This window comes from Odontomachus brunneus, unplaced genomic scaffold (assembly GCF_010583005.1).
Source record: "Odontomachus brunneus isolate Ranch 3 - 2012 unplaced genomic scaffold, Obru_v1 Obru_scaffold_004, whole genome shotgun sequence".
Classification (NCBI taxonomy): domain Eukaryota; kingdom Metazoa; phylum Arthropoda; class Insecta; order Hymenoptera; family Formicidae; genus Odontomachus; species Odontomachus brunneus.
In genome coordinates this window covers 2427881-2448129 of record NW_022639454.1, presented here as the reverse complement: position 1 = coordinate 2448129, position 20249 = coordinate 2427881, and the positions used below count along the sequence as shown (strand labels likewise).

The 20249-nt window shown below is 40.1% G+C and overlaps 2 protein-coding genes across 2 annotated transcripts in view; both read left to right on the top strand.

Moving 5' to 3' along the window:
• The window catches only part of LOC116845915, a 71055-nt gene that overhangs the window by 13142 nt on the left and 37664 nt on the right, over positions 1-20249 (top strand). The window lies entirely within an intron of this gene.
• On the top strand, positions 12877-16495 carry LOC116847341 (zinc finger protein 525-like). The gene is made up of 2 exons (XM_032822258.1): positions 12877-13462; positions 14510-16495. Exon 2 carries the CDS (start codon positions 14655-14657, stop codon positions 15714-15716), a length of 1062 nt encoding a protein of 353 aa, XP_032678149.1. The 5' UTR covers positions 12877-13462; positions 14510-14654; the 3' UTR covers positions 15717-16495.

The window sequence follows — 20249 nt, the reverse complement described above, 5'->3', positions numbered from 1 at the left end:
CCTCAGATAACACAAAAGCATGTTACATAACGCATCTAAATTTTGACTCATAAACAATAACATGTTTAGGAGATATTCCAGCGCAAATGGTTAATTTGTTTCTTTTCTTTTTTTAACATTTCTGTTATTTCACAAGTATGCGAAATATTTGATTTGATTGTAATTTAATTTGTAGACAATTTTCATTGATATATTTTGTGGTTTGTCTGCTCCATCTAAACGTGCTAAGAGAAACAAGCGACAATTTTCGCAAACTGTAATAAACCGTCCATCATTTTTTAATGTTTATCGTGACAGTATTTGTATTTATGTTTGTATTTGCTTTACTTACAATAATAATTTACCTGATTCGTAAATAGGTAATTATTTATTCGGTTTCTGCTTCACGCGTATTTTTATCATATAAATTTATTAATAGTATACATCGTACTATATTTATACGTTTGTGAAGAGAATTCGAACTTGTTACAGATGTTTATACAGCAACATTTTAAATTGCCGGAACGAAAATTTCTAGTGCCTTAGTTATTGTAATATACGTCATATTACCCCTCTTGTCTAGATTAAAAAAAATTATATATAATTATACGAGAAAATTATTAGAAATAAAAAGCTTTATCACAGACGGTTATGATGTAACACAAAGAAAGTTGCACGAATTTTTATGTAACATTTAAAGAAGCGTATATTTCATTACCCTCTTCCATAAAATTATAGAAAATAAATAGATTAGAGACATACCACACACACACAGTTTTCTTAAAATATTTCATCCGGTTATATTTTTTTTATAAAAAAATATTTCAAATTAATTTTCTCATTATATTCTTAATTATTAATTATTAATTAAAATTAATATCTGAGACATCGTATAGTGTCGAATCTTTATCATTTACATTTTTTTATATCTTTGTTGTTTATACTGTAAACTTTGGATTTTCCAATGATTTATACGATGGCAACTTAGTAATTATATATGTACGTATATAAAAACGATAATATGTACGATGATATGATAAATATTTCTTGTAGAATAAACCACCAGAATAATTTTTTATTTGATAACTATTATTTTTATGTAAACAAAAACATTATTCTCTTTAATAAATATTTGTTGTACTCCCATTATTTGATTATCATAACAATACCAAAGTTTTCATTACATTATACAATAATGTAAAAGATATTATTTTGTTTTTATATTCAATTATTCTTCGTGTTTAGTGAAATAGGCGATATACGCGAGATAATGATTCCTTTTAATTTAAATATTTGCCCCAAACATACACATATTACTTTTGTTACGCATGTCTGCTTTGTAATATTGATTTCATCGAACGAGATATTCGAAGCGACGTGATCTTTGAAGCAAATATCCTATCATTATACAGTAAGTAAAAAATTTTAATATTATATACTGCGCGGCAGAATCTTTTACTTCGCTTTAAGATTTTAACAAATACATAGGAAGAAGAAAGACGTGTTGTTTTTTTGCAAAATATTTTTAATTTTACTTGTTTTATTCATTTGATGCAATTTTCTGGCCACGCGTTCCATCTGCCGTTTGGGTGGCATGATAATGCCTGCCCAGTGTATATATGTGTGAAGTGACTAAAATAGAAATGTAATGCTACATTTACAACTACAGTTAAAATCCGTGCCCTTTCATTTCTTTTCAGAGGTAAAAAGTGGAGTTTCAAGACTTGTCAGAAAGTTGTTGCAACGGATGGAGTGGACCAGAACGTGTCCCTCTTTATTTTGCAAGAGATCGACGACAAGGCTGTTCTCGTCGAGAAAGTAATCGCGTATCGTTGCGATTCGTGCGACGAGGATTTCGATACAAAAGCGAATTTGATAATTCACCGAACGGAGCAATCGATAATTAAAACCCGGGAAGCGTTGCGTCAAGCGGAAAAGAGGTACAAGTGCGACGTTTGCGGGAAAACGTTTTCGAGAAAATTACAATTGATGAATCATCACCGGGTGTCGTGCAAATACTCCACGTCCAAATCAGAGAAGTGCGAATCGAAAGGCACGATTGCGAAAATCAAGCGAAATTTGAAAATGAGCAACAAAGCGGAGCCTATAAAATGCGACAAGTGCCAAAAGGTCTTCAAAAAGAAACGATATCTGAAAGTGCATAAGATGTTCCATGACTCGCCGCACATTTGTCATTTGTGCGGCGCGAAACTAACGTCGGAGTATTGTCTGAATATTCATATCAGACGACACAATAAGGAGTTCACGGAGTTCTGCGAGATTTGTAATAAGGGTTTCTACCTGAAGGCTGCTCTGAAGCTCCACATGAGCGTGCACACTGACGAGAAGCCGTCTACTTGCAAGATCTGTCACAAGTCCTTTGGCAATAGTGTTTATCTGCAGAATCACATGAAACTTCACAGCCAGCCCGAAATGAGGAAGAGGTTCAAGTGCGAAATCTGCAGCTTTGAGACATTCTATAAATATTGCTACAAAGAGCACATGTGGACGCACTCCGGCGAGAGTCAGGTGGCGTGCGAAGTGTGCGGCAAGCTGATCACACGACAGTACATAAAGATTCACACGAGGATACACACCGGCGACAAGCCGGAGATCTGTGAGTTCTGTGGCAAAACGTACAGCGCCAGGAGGTATCTGATTAAGCATCAGCGAACTCATACCGGCGAGAAACCTTACAAGTGCGATATCTGTCACAAACATTTCACTCAACGCGGCACGCTTAGTCGTCACCTCCGGGGACACGAGAATAAAAAATGAAATTGTCTTCTTCTGCTTTTCAGACAGACATGTATGATACATTTATTTTAATTAATCATTTTAATTTAAATTACCGTGTTGTTTAATGTATGATATTATCTTTGTTTATGGTTATAGATTTTAACACTTTGATTGTCATGGGGATCACCAGTGATCGATCTTATGATTTTGCTGCATTCTGTTGATTCACACATAAGGTATAATTAATTATACCTAACTTCAAAATATAACTAATAAGCAGCTAATAAAATTAGCTAACAAACATATGAATCAAGAGAAGTTATATTTGCTGTAACTTTAGTTATTCAAGTTTTAGTTGAGCTTTAAAACGATCCATGAAAGTCAATACGTGACAGTCAACGTTAATAATATATATTTTTAACACGGATGATATGTATGTTCTATATAGCGGATAATCATTGTATAAAAGTTGATATACATACATGGGAAATATAGTGTAACAAATATATAAACAACATATTATATATGTACATAATAATACAATAGTAATACAATAAATTTCCTACTGCATGCATCTCTATTTTATTACGTCACTTATAATGAATTTTATTGAAATTTACTGAAATTTTATCTCCTTTTATTATATATTGCCTGTTTATTTTTATAGAACTAGAGCTTGAATAGAATGGAGTGTATAATATTTTCAAGTATGTTGGAAGAACGGAAACGATCGCAAAAAGTTGGCGCTGTGCTTGAAACATGAATAACACCAACGTCAGTAACAATCATGCCTTTTACTTTCAATTCAAGCGCAAGTACGAGTAATTAGATTCGCTGAGTGTAGTTGAAAGTGCTTCCTGTAAGACTTATCAAGAGTGCGGAGAGTTTATCCGTTAGCTGAAGGAAACTGTCTCGTCGAAAAGTTATTTATTCTAACATGTAATCGCTTGTTGCTTTCCTTTACACGTGTTGACCAATATTATCTATTGCAGGTGCGACGAGATCATCATAGAAAACGCGAAGCTGGAAACGATCGGCGAGTTGCGCGGTATAGAGTTAGTGCAGTACCAAGACAACATGTGCGGCGCGGAAGAGTACCGCGACATCGATCATCAGGAAGTCGTAACGGATACAGTCGACCTCAAGGACGAATACGCGGACGTTAAGTTGGAGTCTGTGTCGGAAACGCACAAGACAGATATCGAGAAACAGTTTGACGAATGCGACTCGAATTGCAAATACAAGTCGGTTTACGAGTGTGATATCTGCGGAAAGCGAATAATGAAGAAGCAACTATTCCTGAAGCACAGGCAACGACACGAGAGGAGCGAAGAGATCGAAGGCCGTTGCGAAGAGTGCGACAGGGCCTTCGCCGACAAGGAGAAGTTGCAGAAGCACATGATTAAGGTGCACCAGCAGGAGAGACCGTTCCAATGTGTCCTCTGCGGCAAGTGCTTCAAAACCAAAGAGTTCCTCAAGACCCACCTGAAGCAGCACAACAAACGTTTCACTTGCGACATATGCGGCGTCTCGAAGGTTTCCGGTTACGATCTGCGTCTACACAAGAAGAAGCACAATCAGGAATACGTGACACACTGTGACGTTTGCGGCAAGGGCTTCTACACGAATCAGACATTAGACCGGCACCTGTTGTCGCACACTGGCGAGAAGCCGTTTGTGTGCAAGGTGTGTAACACCCCTTACGCGAGCGCGGCTTACCTCAACATGCACATGAAGTCCCACGGTGAGAGGGAGAAGCACAAGTGCAACATCTGCAACTTCGAGAGCTATTGGAAGGCCGCGCTGAAGGTGCATCTCAAGATCCACACCGGCGAGAACCAGATCACGTGCGAGGTGTGCGGCAAGTCTGTGAGTAGCAAGACGTATCTGCAGGTTCACATGCGCATACACTCGGGCGAGAAACCGCACGTGTGCGAGATGTGCGGCAAGGCGTTCAGCGTGCGCAAGTACCTGATCGTCCATCTGAGAACGCACACCGGCGAGAAACCGTACGAATGCAAGATGTGTCATAAGAGGTTCACGCAGCAGGGCTCGTTGAACTCGCACATGAAGTCGCACAACGAGAGCAAGTGAAGGCGCTCGTTTCTCTGAAGTTACGGTGAGAGTGCGAGATCGAGTATTCTTTTCATATCTCTTGGAACGCGTGTCGCCGTGTGTGGCGACGGAATTGGTGTGTTGAAGAGGGCACAAGTGCAAACGCCATTTATTACCACAGCTAGTTTTTACGACTGAATAATAAAAAATATATACCGTCCTGTAATTATTTATCGAATGACAGACTCCATTCGTGCGATATTTTGGAAATATACTTGCTAAACGGAAATGTATGCGGCGAATTGTCACTTCTCATTAGAGACACGAGACTGACATGAACAATCATGATGGAGAACGAACACATTACACGTACAGACACTGAGATTTATTTTATAGACCGTCGTTACATTTCTACCCTGTGAAATGTACGTTGATCGTGCGACAAGCACAGCCAAATACAGCCTGTGAGATTACACTTATCAGAGGGCTTTTCAGTCGCCGAAACAAGTGTGTTTTATTTATTCTAATACGTATAAATGTCGGAGAAATATCAATATGGTGCAGATATAATCAAACGAATTAATTATGCGAGATAATTGATAATAAGATATATCGTGGTTATCGCATAAATTGCTAACAACTGATGCAACCTCGATGAATATGCGTGCTATCTCTGTTGTTTTAATTTTCAGTTAAAAATAGTCGGAAATACTGCTTAGTGAGCTTCTAGAAAGATCTAATGAACATTCACGTATATAATTATTATTATGAGTAAATAGTTATATGAGTTAATAAATTTACGCTCTTCGTATCATTTGAAAGCAGATATTTCAAGTGACGAAAATCTACTGAATAATATAATATAGTAAAATATCAACATTTAAAATAGGATGAAATTCTCATCCATGTGTCTTGTCAAAAAATAAAATTCCTCATCTTAATATATCTATACATTTGAACGATGTTCACTATGTATGTATATATAAATATATATTAAGTCGTGAATTATATCATTTTCAATGTCTGTAATATTGTAAATATCATATGAAAAAATATATATCGCATTGTTCTTTTTTTATCAATATTCTTTGTCGTAATCTTTACTTCACGTTACAAAATAAAAAAAAATGAAATAGTGTAGCGTGAATTTACTATTAAACAGAACAATGTCTGTGTGCGTACGCTTCTCAGCTTATTATTTCATGTGATATATATACATATATTGATAGTGAAGCTTTTTTTGTATCCATAATGTGGCAAGCAGACAATGGAATCGTCGATATGGGCATTTCTCATCAGAGGATGACAAAAATTACAGTAAAGATTTACCGTAAGTTTTCAAAAAAGGTATGCAATATTTTATATTTTCAAGCTAATTTTAATGTTCAATATCATTTTTATTATTTTGCAATACATGCTCATTTTATTTACAGATTCTTTAGGACGAAGGATAATAAAAAAGAAAAAGAAGCTAAGATCTTTTATCAAAGAACTTTAAATTGTTAATTAAAGAAATTACCGCTCTCTAATTCCAATACATAGAATATGTAGAACAAAATTGTTATAATATATCGTAGAAATCACTTAATTATACTTAAAAACCTACGATATTAGGAATAAATTACAATTGTATATAGCAATTGTATATAGCATAATAGACACACATACACATGTAGGATTGAAAGGCGAAAGCAATAAAGGTATGAAGAGGCGAAGTACAATATTAATGACACAAGTAAGTTTCCTTTTTTTTTTTTTTTAAAGCAGAGAGACGTAAAAGCCCTCTTGTTTTTAATATGACACATACAACCTGTACATTATGTAAAAGAAAGAAATAATAGGATTATACATATTAACATATGTAAATAAAATTATGGATAAAATCATATCCTCTGCGTCGTTAACATAATACGATAACGATAAATCTATGTCAATCGATATTATTATGTGTATAGTTATCGTCTCCTTTTTTTTCAGAAATGAAAGCCCAGCGGAGACGTCTATAACAAATAAGCTGTCTATACGCGAATGTACGGATACGACGTTGGTTTCGATTTCCATTAAGGAAGAAAACGTAGATTGTTACAAGGAACATGTAAAGCAGAAAAAGTGCCGATACATGCAGAATCAGGCGCATCATCGTTGTCTCGCCGAGGATTCTTTGACGCAGGAGGAACTCGAGGAGGATAATCTCGCGAACGCAGAAATCACTCAACAGAATTGCTCGAGTGTGAAGAAACAACTCGACAGTCAGTTACTTTACAAGTGCAACATGTGCACGAAGCTTTTCAGGTCGAAGAATTTATTCGAGGGACACTTGGTTGCACATAGCGACGCACGTCCGTATCAGTGCGACGTTTGCCACAAGTCTTTCAAGAGGACGAATACCTTGGCGGTGCACCGGCGGATCCACACTCACGAAAGGAACTTCGTCTGCGACGTGTGCGGCCGCGCGTTCGTCCAAGCCTCGCAATTGGCCACTCACCACAGACGCCACTTCGAGAAGTACACACGGTACTGTGATATCTGCAACAAGGGCTTCTTCACGAACGCCGAGCTGCACGGCCACATGAACGTGAAGCACGGTGCCAAGGAGCACGTGTGCACCGCCTGCGACAAGCAGTTCCCCAACAATCACACCTTGGCGCGCCACCTCAAGATCCACGACCCGAATTTCAAGCCGGTGAAGCACCAGTGCGAGTTCTGCGGCAAGATGTTCGCCTATAGGAATTCCTTGATGGTGCACGTGAAGTCGCACACTGGTGAGAACAAATACGACTGCCAACTGTGCGGCAAGTCCGTCTCGTCCAAAGGCTCGTTGCAGGATCACCTGCGCCTACACAGCGGCGAGAAGACGTTGATCTGCGACGTCTGCGGCAAGGCCTTCCGCAAGAAAACCACGCTGGTGGTGCACAAGAGGACGCACACCGGTGAAAAGCCGTACTCCTGTGATACTTGCGGCAAGTCCTTCTCGCAACATTCAGCGCTCGTCATACACAAACGATATCACACGGGTCAGCGACCATATCAATGTAGTTACTGCAACAAGTCGTTCGTGTCAAGGGGATTGCTCAACACCCACAACAAAGTGCATACGGTCGGCATGATGGTCGTGCAATCCGCGTAGTACTATGACTCCAGACGTTTGTTCGTCTGTACTCGTGTGTTCTTGTATTCAGGATATCGCCTTGGACTCCAAACGCAGCGATATCGAAAGTGAGGCGAATCAAGATTAATAGTCGAATACTGCCACTTTGTATTTCGACGATGCTGTTTACAGTTCTGTCACGCGATCGGAATATCCGTCTTTGGTCGATCTCTCTTTTGGAAGTCGTTGCGACGTTACGGTCGTGTCCGATGTTCTGTACAGATATTGGGAAGAATATACGTAATGTCTTCCATACGCCTTCCATTTTATACGCGGAGTAACGCGTTTAGAGAGCGGTAATTGACTTTTCCATGTTACTAGGATTTATTTCTGCATTATGTATTATTGTGATAAATAAAAGTGTTACTGCGACGGAACTTGCGTGATCACCTAAAGTTTTGTTATGTGTATGCCATTTTCACATTGGCGTTTCAAATGAGCGTTCTCTACGCTCAAGTATATGTACGTAGAGTACATGTTTTTCAAGTATACGATCTTCTTACGGAGTATACGGAAAAGCAATGACAATACTTTGATTATATCCACTAAAAACTTGGTCAAAGGCTTCACTTACAGGAATAGAATAATGTGCTAGACCACGAGAGCAGACGATGAAAGAAAGATCTTCGCGATGAAACGAGGATACTCGGTACTAATGTCCCTCTGAATTTTTCTATTTCAGGTACAACCAGCTACAGTTTTCCGACGAATATTACCCGATGACGATGTTCGCCAAGCTCGATCTGGTGAAGAAGGACATCGAGCCGGACAAATTCTCGTCGTCAAAGTGCCCGAAAGCGACGGGCGCGAGCGTGTCGACAACTTCAGCTTCGACGACGACGACGACGATGACGACGACAATGACGGCGACGGCGACGACAACGACGAAAACTGAGCAAGGCGTCATAAAGCAGGAGATGAACCTTGAGGACGACAATGACGATCTTCCGTTGGCGTATCACTGTAAGAACTGCGGCGTCTTCTTCGCTTCGCAGTCCTTACTGGACAATCACGAGATCGAGCACAAGGGTAAGCGAAAGAACACGTGCGCACAGTGCGGTCGGGTCTTCAGGACAGGTGTCAGCTTGCGTCAGCACATGAAGAAGCACTCGGTGCGCAAGGGCGGCCGCAAGAGCAGCAAAGGCCCGGGCGGCCGGACCGCGTCTCTAAAGAAGGTGAAGAACGAGAAGCCCGAGCTGGAATTCCTGTGCAAGACTTGTAACAAAGTGTTCCGTCACAAGAGCAATTATCAGAAGCACTTACTGCGCCACACGGTGGGCGATCTCACCTGCAAACACTGCCCGAAGAAGTTCCGTCTGTTTCGCGATCTAACCAGACACGAGAAGACACATTTCTACCCGAGCTACATGTGCAAAGAGTGCGACTACGAAACCACCGTACTAGCGGCCTTGACCATTCACATGCTGCGACACACGGATAAGGCGGACCTGCCGTTCAAGTGCAATGAGTGCGACAAGCGTTTCCGCAAGAAGCTCGACCTTCAGGAGCACTACAACATACACTCGGGCGAGAAACCGTTCGTTTGTCAGCTCTGCAACAACGCCTTCTACCTACGGCGACAGCTTTCAGCGCACTGCAGACGCATGCACCCGGAGCTAAAAGCGAACAAAGTGACTAGCACCGCGTGCGACATTTGCGGCCGCGTACTCGCCACGAAGAGGTCGCTCTTTCGGCACAAGGAGAGCCACAATCCCACGAAGCTCTATCTGTGCGATTATTGCGGCAAGAGCCTCAGCAGCGCTGAGCACCTGAAGAAGCACAGGCGGATTCACACCGGCGAAAAGCCCTACGTCTGTGACATATGCGGCAAGGGCTTCACCGACTCGGAGAATCTGCGAATGCACAGGCGAGTGCATACAGGGGAGAAGCCGTACAAGTGCGACCAGTGTCCGAAGGCTTTCTCACAGAGGTCGACCTTGACCATCCACAGACGCGGTCACACCGGCGAACGGCCCTACGTCTGCCAGATCTGCCATCGCGGATTCTCTTGTCAGGGTAATCTGACGGCCCATCAAAAAACTACGTGCTTGTAAAGACTCTCTACGGTGGGCATCTGTTAGTGAAGCGCATGAATTTTGAATCTTGCTGACTGACAAGAGTGTTTCGAAGAGAGAAAAAGAGACCAAGTGTATGCCGCATAGATGTACTCTATGTTGATGTTCACGCAGCGATTAAGTTATGATGACCAAGTTTTTAGTGCGACAGCTCATATTTTCTGCTCGTTGTTAACCAGAGACGCAACAGCAATCTTCGTGAAACAGCGAAAAACTCGAAGAACTTGAATTATTATAGATTATGAGTATATAATCTATATGAATATATATATATATATATATACATATATATATATATACATACACAAGAGCGACATCAACGAGGTGTTGTATTTCGCGATATTTGTTGGTTTTAGCGGTAACATTCATCAGTCACGTCGATGTCCGATACTTCTCTACGAATATCTTTTGTACTGATTGTAATGCTCGCGTGATAAAAAAAGAGCGGTACAACATACGCGTAAAACGGGAAGATGAAGGGACCGCGCGCATAATTTGCCTTTTCGTTTTATCTTGTGAATTATAAATTTGTACTATTATCGTGCTCAAGGTGTTCCATTAAAAATATTGTTGTTCTATTTTTCCAGTATGTAAGGATAATTTTGTAAGCCGAACGATGCCAATTGTTGAACAATTCTGTTCTTTTTCCTCTTGTTTCTCTTCTCATGTCTTTTACTTTTTTTTAATTTTCTACGGACGGAGGATCACGCAACTCCAGATTAGCTCGTTCGAATGATGAACAAACGCATCGACAAGCTTATGTTAATGATCATTGACGATATTCGTTATTATACGTTTAATAAAACCATTCGTACATCAAAAGAGTGTATGACTGCGGAGCTGTTTTCTCATCATGTTGTCGATTAAACTGATTCCTCAGTATCGAAACGAACGAGCCTCACTTTTTCCCTTAATTATCCGCTGCATTCACGAATCGTACTAATCGTTGAGTCGTTTGTATTCTCGTAACGTCATCAAAGTCGGTCAGAAGAGGTATCGACGAACGATTTGACGATGTGATTTAGTGTATAGCATGTTGAAAGCTCATATATATCTATTGTTGCTTACAGAGCCATCCAGTTCCGAGTGCTCACAGTGCGAGCAAATACTGACATTGGAGACGATGAAGAGAAATATACGATACAAGATAGTGCGCAGTCAGCAATAGATTCTAATGCAGTGGATCCACTGGCAGTGGAGGATCCACTGAGTGAGAAAAAGGAGCGAGGAATAACATCGAAAAAGTCTTCTAACGCGTTGCGTCGGACGACGCGAAGTTGTAAAAGAACCTACAGTACGTCAGCCAACGCATGGATACAAGATAGTGCGCAATTAGCAGTAGATTTTAACGCAGTGGATCCACTGGCGGTGAAGGATCCACTGAGTGAGGGAAGCGAGCAAGAAACATCGGAAAAGTCTTCTAACGCGTCGCATCGGACGACGCGAAGCTGTAAAAGAACCGACAGTACGTCAGCCAACGGGGAGAAGAGACTATACAAGAGTCAGCAGCAAGAACGGAAGAAGTATATTAAGTACGAATGTCCCACCTGCCAGATGTTTTTCGTGCAACCAGACGCATTCGAGCAACACATGAAAAAGCACCGCAAGAGGCGTCCGTACAAGTGTACGGTCTGCGAGAAGACGTTGAGATGCGCGTCGAAGATGATCATGCACATGCAGAGTCACAGCGGCATCGAGTATATGTGCAAGACGTGCGGCTACACCACGACGAGTAAAGACTGCATGAGGTCACACAATCAACGGCACCAGCGGAAGTTCCGTTTTCGTTGCGAGCAGTGCGACAAGCGCTTTATGTCGAATTACTCACTGGAGGATCACCGGACGTGCCACCTGGACGCCAAGACCTTCGTTTGCGAGTACTGCAACAAGGCTTACTCGCAGAATTCGCACTTGATAACGCACAAGCGCACGATTCACGGCATCAGAAGGAGCGCGAGGCAGCACCAATGCCACCTCTGCAGCAGGAGCTTTACTTCGGAGCGTGGTCTGCGAAATCATGTGAGCCTACACACGCGGAGCTTCCAGTGCGCCCATTGCGGCATAAAGTTCGCGAAGAAGCGTTCACTGGCGGTGCACGTTCACAAACACATTGGCGAACAGTCCTACCAGTGCAAGTTGTGCACAAAAACCTTCGCGAGCTGGACGGTTCTCACGGAGCATCTCCTTATCCATACCGGCGAGAAACCTTACACTTGTGATCTCTGCGACGATAGCTTCGCGAAACGCAAAAGTTTGATGGCGCATCGTCGCAAGCACCCTGGTGATCACCCACCGCCACCGCGATTTATACTCAGACAATTGAAGAAATTTTCTGACAATTCCGTACATGATGGGAGAACATAACAGAGACTACGATAGAGTCGTTCTATTTTGAACGTTTCTTGATATGACAATCAGTATTGAAAATATATTAGTATTTATAACGTATGAATAATTAAGAGCCATTTCACTTTTTAATTTTGTGGAAAACTGCCTGTAAAATTTTAATAATATAATTATGTAATTATTTGTAAGTGATTTCTCTCTTATTGGTGTTCTTCATAAATACCTAGAATCCTAAATTCTGAAAGACTACCTAAACTCTAAAATACTGTGACCATCATTTTGTGTTTGTATTGATCTCAATTAATAGATGTTTTAGGATACGACAGTGATATATTACAGAATGGAATGGTGATAAGAGCTGAAAAGTGATTGTAACTTACTATGCCATTGTTGAAAAACTGCCTAAGAAAGTGTCAAAAAGAGAAAGATCATGATATAGTACGGAGGACTGAAGGAAAGAAAGAGAAAAAAAGACAGAAGCAAAACTTTGTACAAGAAAGGAAGAAGCAAAGAAAGATTCGTTGAATGAAAAAGAGAAAACTACGCAGTGAAACTACTGTAGTGAAAGTGTCGTCATCTGACGACTTATGGGACGATGAGAAAAACGAATATATAGATCGAGTATTGAACGAGGGACAGACCTCGTGTCCATTCTATTTGAAGCGCTTCGATCACGTGTAGCTTCTGAATAGACACGTCGTAGCAATTCACCAGCGAAAAACGTACAAGTGCAACAAGTACCGTGCATTTTACTACAGCGAGCAGAATTTGAAAAAGTATCTTAAGAGCCACAGCGACGATTACTTTTTCGAGTGCGACATGCGTCACGTTGAATACAAGGGGAAGGCCACGCTGCATACACGTTCGATACACGTCAGCAGGAAGCATATAACAGCGAAGTTTACATACGCCGCTACTGCGTGACGAATCTGTATAGAGCCATGAATGGAAACACAGGAAACGAGCCGAGAAAAACAACCAATTGTCGTGCCCTTTATGTGTGAAAAAGTTCCAGAATCAAACTCGTCTCGACGATCATCTATTGCTACACAAGAAGGACTATAGGAGCAGCGAGTGCGACGTGATCGTGAATTCGTCCAAGCAGCGGAATATCATAAAAGTAAGAAACACAAGTCGGGTATGACTTGTTCGATTTGCAAGAATATATTTATGTCGAATTTCTACCAACACGTGTTTACACATGCCAGGCTGTACACCTGCAATATCTGTGACGAAAATTGCATTCGATCGAGTCTCTTTCGTCACCAAAAAAATCATTTTGACCCAATCCCTACCTATATTGCTGCTTTAGTTAAGAACATCTTGCAGTAACTGTAAAGCCAGGAAATTCACTACAATATACCTGCAATTAGAGATTGAAGGAGTAAAGTATGAAATATTATTATTTATTTTCAAGGTCTTATGATATAAATTTTTGCTTGTCATTAATTTATGTGAATTTTAATCTAGAGACTATAAAAACATCAATTTATTTTTATGTTAATGAGTACACGTTTGCGACTGTATGTCACCTGTCTTTTTCTTTTCTATACATTTCAAAGTTATATACATTTCTATACATTTCAAATTATATTTCTAACGTTTATTTTCAATATTATTAAAGATATATGTGAGTCTGTATATGCTGCTGTATATATTTGCAAAATACTAATTTGTTTTGTAATGGATAACGATAATGATTATTTTTACTTGTGGTTGTCTAATTCCGTGATAATCTGATAATATCAAATCGAATTGTGTGCACGTGTGTGATTAGATTTCCGGATAAAGGGATTAAAACTGTAGTATTAATTAACATTAATATACATCTCTCCGAATATGTAAAAGTTTTCCGGCGATAATTTCAATAAAAACGATTGTAACGTCGCGATTTATGATAACGCAGTACGATAACAGTAATATCGATATTTTTAATATTTGTGTGATTAATTTATATGTTTATGTATAGGATTAGGAAGCAATTTGCCCATGTAATAATTACCTGTAGGTCATTAAACTTATATTTAAAAATTCATTTGAATTTATATTTAAATTATTTTGTATACTTTCAAATTTTATATTAGGCTTTTACAGGCCTTCTATTTTTGTAATTTGATTAAAAAGTAGTATTAATATTTTATGCTGACACAGTCTATCCCTGTTGCAGAGGAAAGCCTATCATCAGGCAGAAAGGAAGGCGTGAGGGAGGTCTTCGTTTAGTAATATTGGGCTCGTGGAAATCTGTTCTTGGAAATAGCTCCACAAATAGAAGAATCACAAGAGTTAATTCCGCTCGAATTCAGTGTCAAGATATGATTAAAACGGTTACTATAAATTCGCCGTTAAAATCGCAAAATTCGTTGGAAAAGTTGGCAGAATACAAACAGTTTGATTCACCGGTTATTGTAGAAGCGAGTGCGACGTCGCAGCAACAGTCGGATTCGCCGAGTCCTCAGAAAGAGCATACCGAAGTGGATGAAGTCTTGGATAAGATACGAAATACGTGTCCATTTTGCGACAAACATTTCAACACTGCAAAGAAGGTCGAGAATCATGTGAAATATGTGCATCGTAAGCCTTATAAGTGCGACAAGTGCAAAAAGTCGTGTTACACACAGAGAGCACTGAATGAACACAAGAGAATACACCGGCCGGATTATTTTTTTGAATGCGACATCTGCCATATGAGATATAAGAGCGTGTACGGCTTGCAGAGACACAACATTCGCACTCACAGCGACCACGATTCGCGATACATCTGCGAGCACTGCGGCCGCAGTTACAAGCTGCAGATCGACCTGACGCACCATGTGAAAAGAACGCATCCGTCGCAGTTGCAAATCTGCCGCTTCTGCGGCAAGGCGGTCAAGGACGTGAGGAGCCACGAGTGGCAGCATCAGAGGCGCAATCACGAGTTCAATTACAAGTACCCGTGCCATTTATGCCGCAAGAAGTTCCTCCACAGGAGCAGGCTGGACAGCCATCTCAAGTTACATGAGAAGGGTTTCAAGTGCGACGAATGCGGCAAGGAGTGTGTTGGCACGCGTGAGCTCCTCAGTCACAAGCGCTTCAAGCACCGGCACGGGAACATTTCCACCTGCATCCTTTGCCAAAAAACGTTCACGTCCGTCAGCAATTTCTATCAACACGTGCTCACGCACGCCGGCATACGGCCGTACAAGTGTGACATCTGCGAGGAGGACTTCACGCAACGTTCCAGCCTGCTACGACACAGGAGGCATCATCCGGGACCGCTACCGCCGATGCAGTCGACGCATCCGCAGATAGCCGGCCTAGCTAAGAGTTACCTGCAGAAGGTGCAAAGTGAAAACATCGACAAGAGTTTAGTGGTAGACGCGCGATCGTCAGCGTAAATCTGTGAAATTCATTGTATACATACGTAGGCTCATGTTGGATAATGTCTTGTCGAAGTGGTGTCTTGTACAAGTGATACATTGTTTGTTGTTGTGAAACAGTGTTTTCCGGTGGAACTATTACTGACTTTCCTTTCAAGTGCAAAGTACTTGGTATACAGTATGCTAATAGCAAGTATGGAACATATTCCTAAACATTTTTTATATAGAAAATTTATACTACTCTATGTTAATTGTTCCTTTTTCAGACGACGGATTCATATTCTTCGTGATCTCGAGAGTCCTAATTAAATCATCTTGTAGATAAACTTGTAATAACTTCATTAAGACTGTAGATCAGCATTCGAAATTATTCGAGGTGATTTTCCCACCTATCCGTTGTGTGTGCAATTGGCGGTCAGTCTCAGAATCGTCAATTTAACAAGACTTGCGGGATTCACCTTAATTTGTGAAACTAGTCCTCTATACGTATTATTTCTATATAATTTATGTATCTCTATTCGCACCATCAACATATTATATTACATTTACAACAAGAATATTAGTTTCAACAAGAACTTTTCAGAGATTAGGTAGAGTCCTACAGTTCTTATAAAGTTGACGTTCCTGAGGCTGTTCGCAAGTCGCAGCTCAACAAAAAAGCAGGAGAGACAAGGGAAAGAAAATAAGCGTAGACTTCGGAAATTGCTTCCTCAATGAAAGTAACTTTGAGCATTGTTGTAGAGGAAGAAATTATTGTCATGTATTTGATTAATACAAATCTCTTTATTAGTGAAGAATTATTAACTTCCTTTGTTTTTTTATTTATTTCAATAAGCTCAATTTGTTCTCGATATTTTCTGTATCAATTTTCATCAATATATACGTATATATATACGTGTATGTGATTTGTGCAAAAAATAATGAAATCTCCAAATGTTCAATGAGAATTTGTGTTTTGTATCAATTTTATTAGTAAGTGATAAGACCTTATCAGAAATGTGAAAATAGAACACAACGCGATCCAATAAATATAAAGATATTTAAATAAAATTGCACATATTAATAAAATTACATAATAATATAAATCATTATATGATAAACACTTTTGCCAACTCATTGAAAAATATTTGCTCCATATTAAGAATAAATAAATATTTTGTATGTATGTAGTTGAACAATTTTTACTGTGGAAACATTGGATTAAAGTATCGTTTTGTGCGAAGGAGAATAGTTTTATAATTGGATCTCTTTCATGGACAGCAATAATTAATAACGAGTTGGACACATAATCCCAAGAATAATTTTGATCTTTAATTGTTTTATAATATTTATAAAAAAAAACAGGTACCGTATATATATATAGATAAAATTTTATTCATAAATGTTCTTCTAAGCTACTAAACAATATCTTTATGACATCTTTTTCGATTTGGTTTTTTATTTCTCTTGTTCTCTTCTTATTCTCTTCTTCTTTTAAGGAAACTCTGAGATAATTATAAAAATATATTTTATATCGGCGATACAGAAGGAGGTTTTATATGTTGTCAAATAATTGTCATGATATCAGTGTTATTTTTTCTATCACTTACTAAATTCATCGATGTTTCAGGAATCAATGGATTACTGCGTGGGATGATTATCAATGTCGAAAAGTGGATGTACAAATATATTCTATACGAAAAGGTTCGAAAGTAGCGGAAAGGACCAAGCCGGTCTTGCTTTTAGGTAATTAACCAAAGAAATGGTACAATAATAATCTCCGACAACCACGAATGCTGCATTGTTTATGCACGTGAAGAGTCCGATCGGATTTGTTAAGTGGTGGATTTTCTTACAGAACACAGTGTCCAAGAGCAAGAAACGAACGAAGAGGAGAACGGTGAGACCGACCACGTTGACCAAATGTTGGATGATTTGCACGGGGTGTGTCCCACCTGTGACAAACGCTTCTTGGACAATGCATCATTGGAGAAGCACGTGCAGAGATTTCACAAGCGTCCCTACAAGTGTAATCTCTGTTCCAAATCGTACAAAACGCCGTACCTATTGAAGGTTCACAAGAAGACGCACACCGAGGTCTACGAGTGTACCGTTTGCGGATTGAAGTTTCAAAGACGTTTGGGTTTGCAACGACATCAGATTCGCTCGCACAGCACAGAGGAAAAGAAATATATGTGCGATTATTGCGGCAAACAGTTCAGACTCAAGTCCGACATTCACGTGCATATCACTAACGCACACTCGACCGACCGGCACATATGCGACGTTTGCGGCCGGACGGTGAAGTACCTGAAGTGTCATATGAGGAAGCATCTGCAGAAGCGCGATCTAAACAAATTCTCTTGCCACCTCTGTCGAAGGGTGTTCACGAGTCAGACCAAGCTGGACAACCATCTGCTGATGCACAAAGAGGTTTTCCAGTGTCAAGAGTGCGGTCTACAGTGTAAAGGACCTGTGGAGATGTCGCGTCATAAACGGGTACATCAGAATAATAGGGATAAGTGCAAGATATGCGGCAAGACATTCTCCAAAATGACTTTACGTACTCATATACTGAGTCATGCCGGCATGCGCCCTTACAAGTGCGACATTTGCAACGCGGATTTCACGCAACGATCTAGTCTCATGAGACATCGAAGGAGTCATCCTGGGCCTTTACCGCCGTTGGCGTCCGTTTCGATAACACAATTAGTGCAAAACATCCTGCAAAATCATGTCAGCTCAGAGTAAAGAGTGAATGGGAGAGAGATATTTATTTAAACTTTTTCTTTCATAATTTTTAATGGTTGAGCAGTATTGGAGTGTACAAAGATACGGGTAATGTGATACATATGCTTAATGTTCGTCTTTATTTTACGGTATGAATAGCAAGTTAATTTAATAATGTGTTAATGAAATAATTTGTATAATTTGTATGTTAAATTAATCTAAAAAGTTCTCTTTTGACGAATTGGATTATAGTGTGCCACAACAGAGATAAATGTTTACAAAGCAAATTTTTCCGCGAAATATGAAATATTTTCGCTGAAAATGTTCTTTGTTCATTATAGTAATATTATATATTATAATACTATAATATATAATATATTATATATTATAATATTATGTGGTTAATATAATAGTAATATTAAAAATAAGTTATTGTAAAATACGAATGATGATGTTGACTAATTGGTTGTTGATGTATTCAACTGCTGCATTCGCTGTCAAAATAAATTTTCATACGACGTTTTATACTCTCTAGCTGAGACTTAGAAATATTATCTTATTTCTAAATCTTCTATTTTTTACGGGTGAAAGGAAAAGCTTCCAGATGCCCTTTTTTCTACGTTATAAAAAATAATATTTACAACAGAGTGACGCACATTCCCTGCTGAGAACGTGAAGTATTCAATTTTGCTTCAAGAACAACGTCATAATTTTAATAACGATCATATATTTAAGAAGATGATTGTAAAAAAAAGTGGAGAAAGTTATTCCCGTGGGGTTCAGCTTTGCTTCTTGTTTATCTTAGCTGAAGTTGTACCGATGCATGCTTAAGTGCAACCAGCACGACCATATATTTTCATCACATAATCGACTGACAATTTTTATAATTTTTTAGGTGCAACCAAATAGATCCACTCTCGACGAATCTTCTGCTAGTAAAACTGGAAGACGATTATTATCGCATCCCAAAGTCATTGAGCGTGTTTATGAAGAAACAATCGTCGTCCACCGTGCAGGAAGATTTCAAGACCGAATCGACGAAAGGAACCAGTAAAAAACAGAAGGAGAACCGTCGCGTTCTCGAGAGAGAGGCCAGGAAGCGGAGTAAGCCGGTGAGCGAGTATTTCGATGATCTGGACGACGCGCCGCTCGACTTCAGGAAACGACAGGAGGACGAACTCGCGAAGACGCGCTCGAGTGGCAAGCCCGCAAGCAGCCTGAAGAAAAAGTCGCATATCTGCCAGATCTGCTACATCAGCTTCGACCGCAAAAGCAAGCTCACTAGTCACATGTTCAAACACAGCAACTCGCGGCCACATAAGTGCGCAATCTGCTCCAAGGGCTTCAAAACCGGTGCGTATCTTTCCAGGCACATGGAGATCCATGACGAGCCGGCGCAGCTGCACGCGTGCACTCTGTGCGAGTTCAAGGCACGCACCAAGCCGTATCTGAAGATACACTACATTCGCAAGCACACCGAGGACTACAACTTCCGGTGCGAGCAGTGTGGCAAGATGTTCAAGGTGCAATCCGACTACACCACGCACATTAAAGATCACGACACGGAGTCTTGCGTGTGTGACATATGCGGCACTTCTTACCCCAGCAAAAGCTCGCTGTACTTTCACAAGCACTACAAGCACAAGACCAAGGTGAAGGAGTTTGAGTGTCAGATCTGCCGAAAGCGCTTTAAAACCCAGAAGAACCTCGACAGCCATGCCGAGCTGCACAAGATGAAGTACGTGTGCGAGCAATGCGGTATGGAGTTCAAGTTTAAATACGGCCTCACGAAGCATCTGAGAACACATTCGGGCGAGAAGTCGTACCTCTGTGCGGTATGCG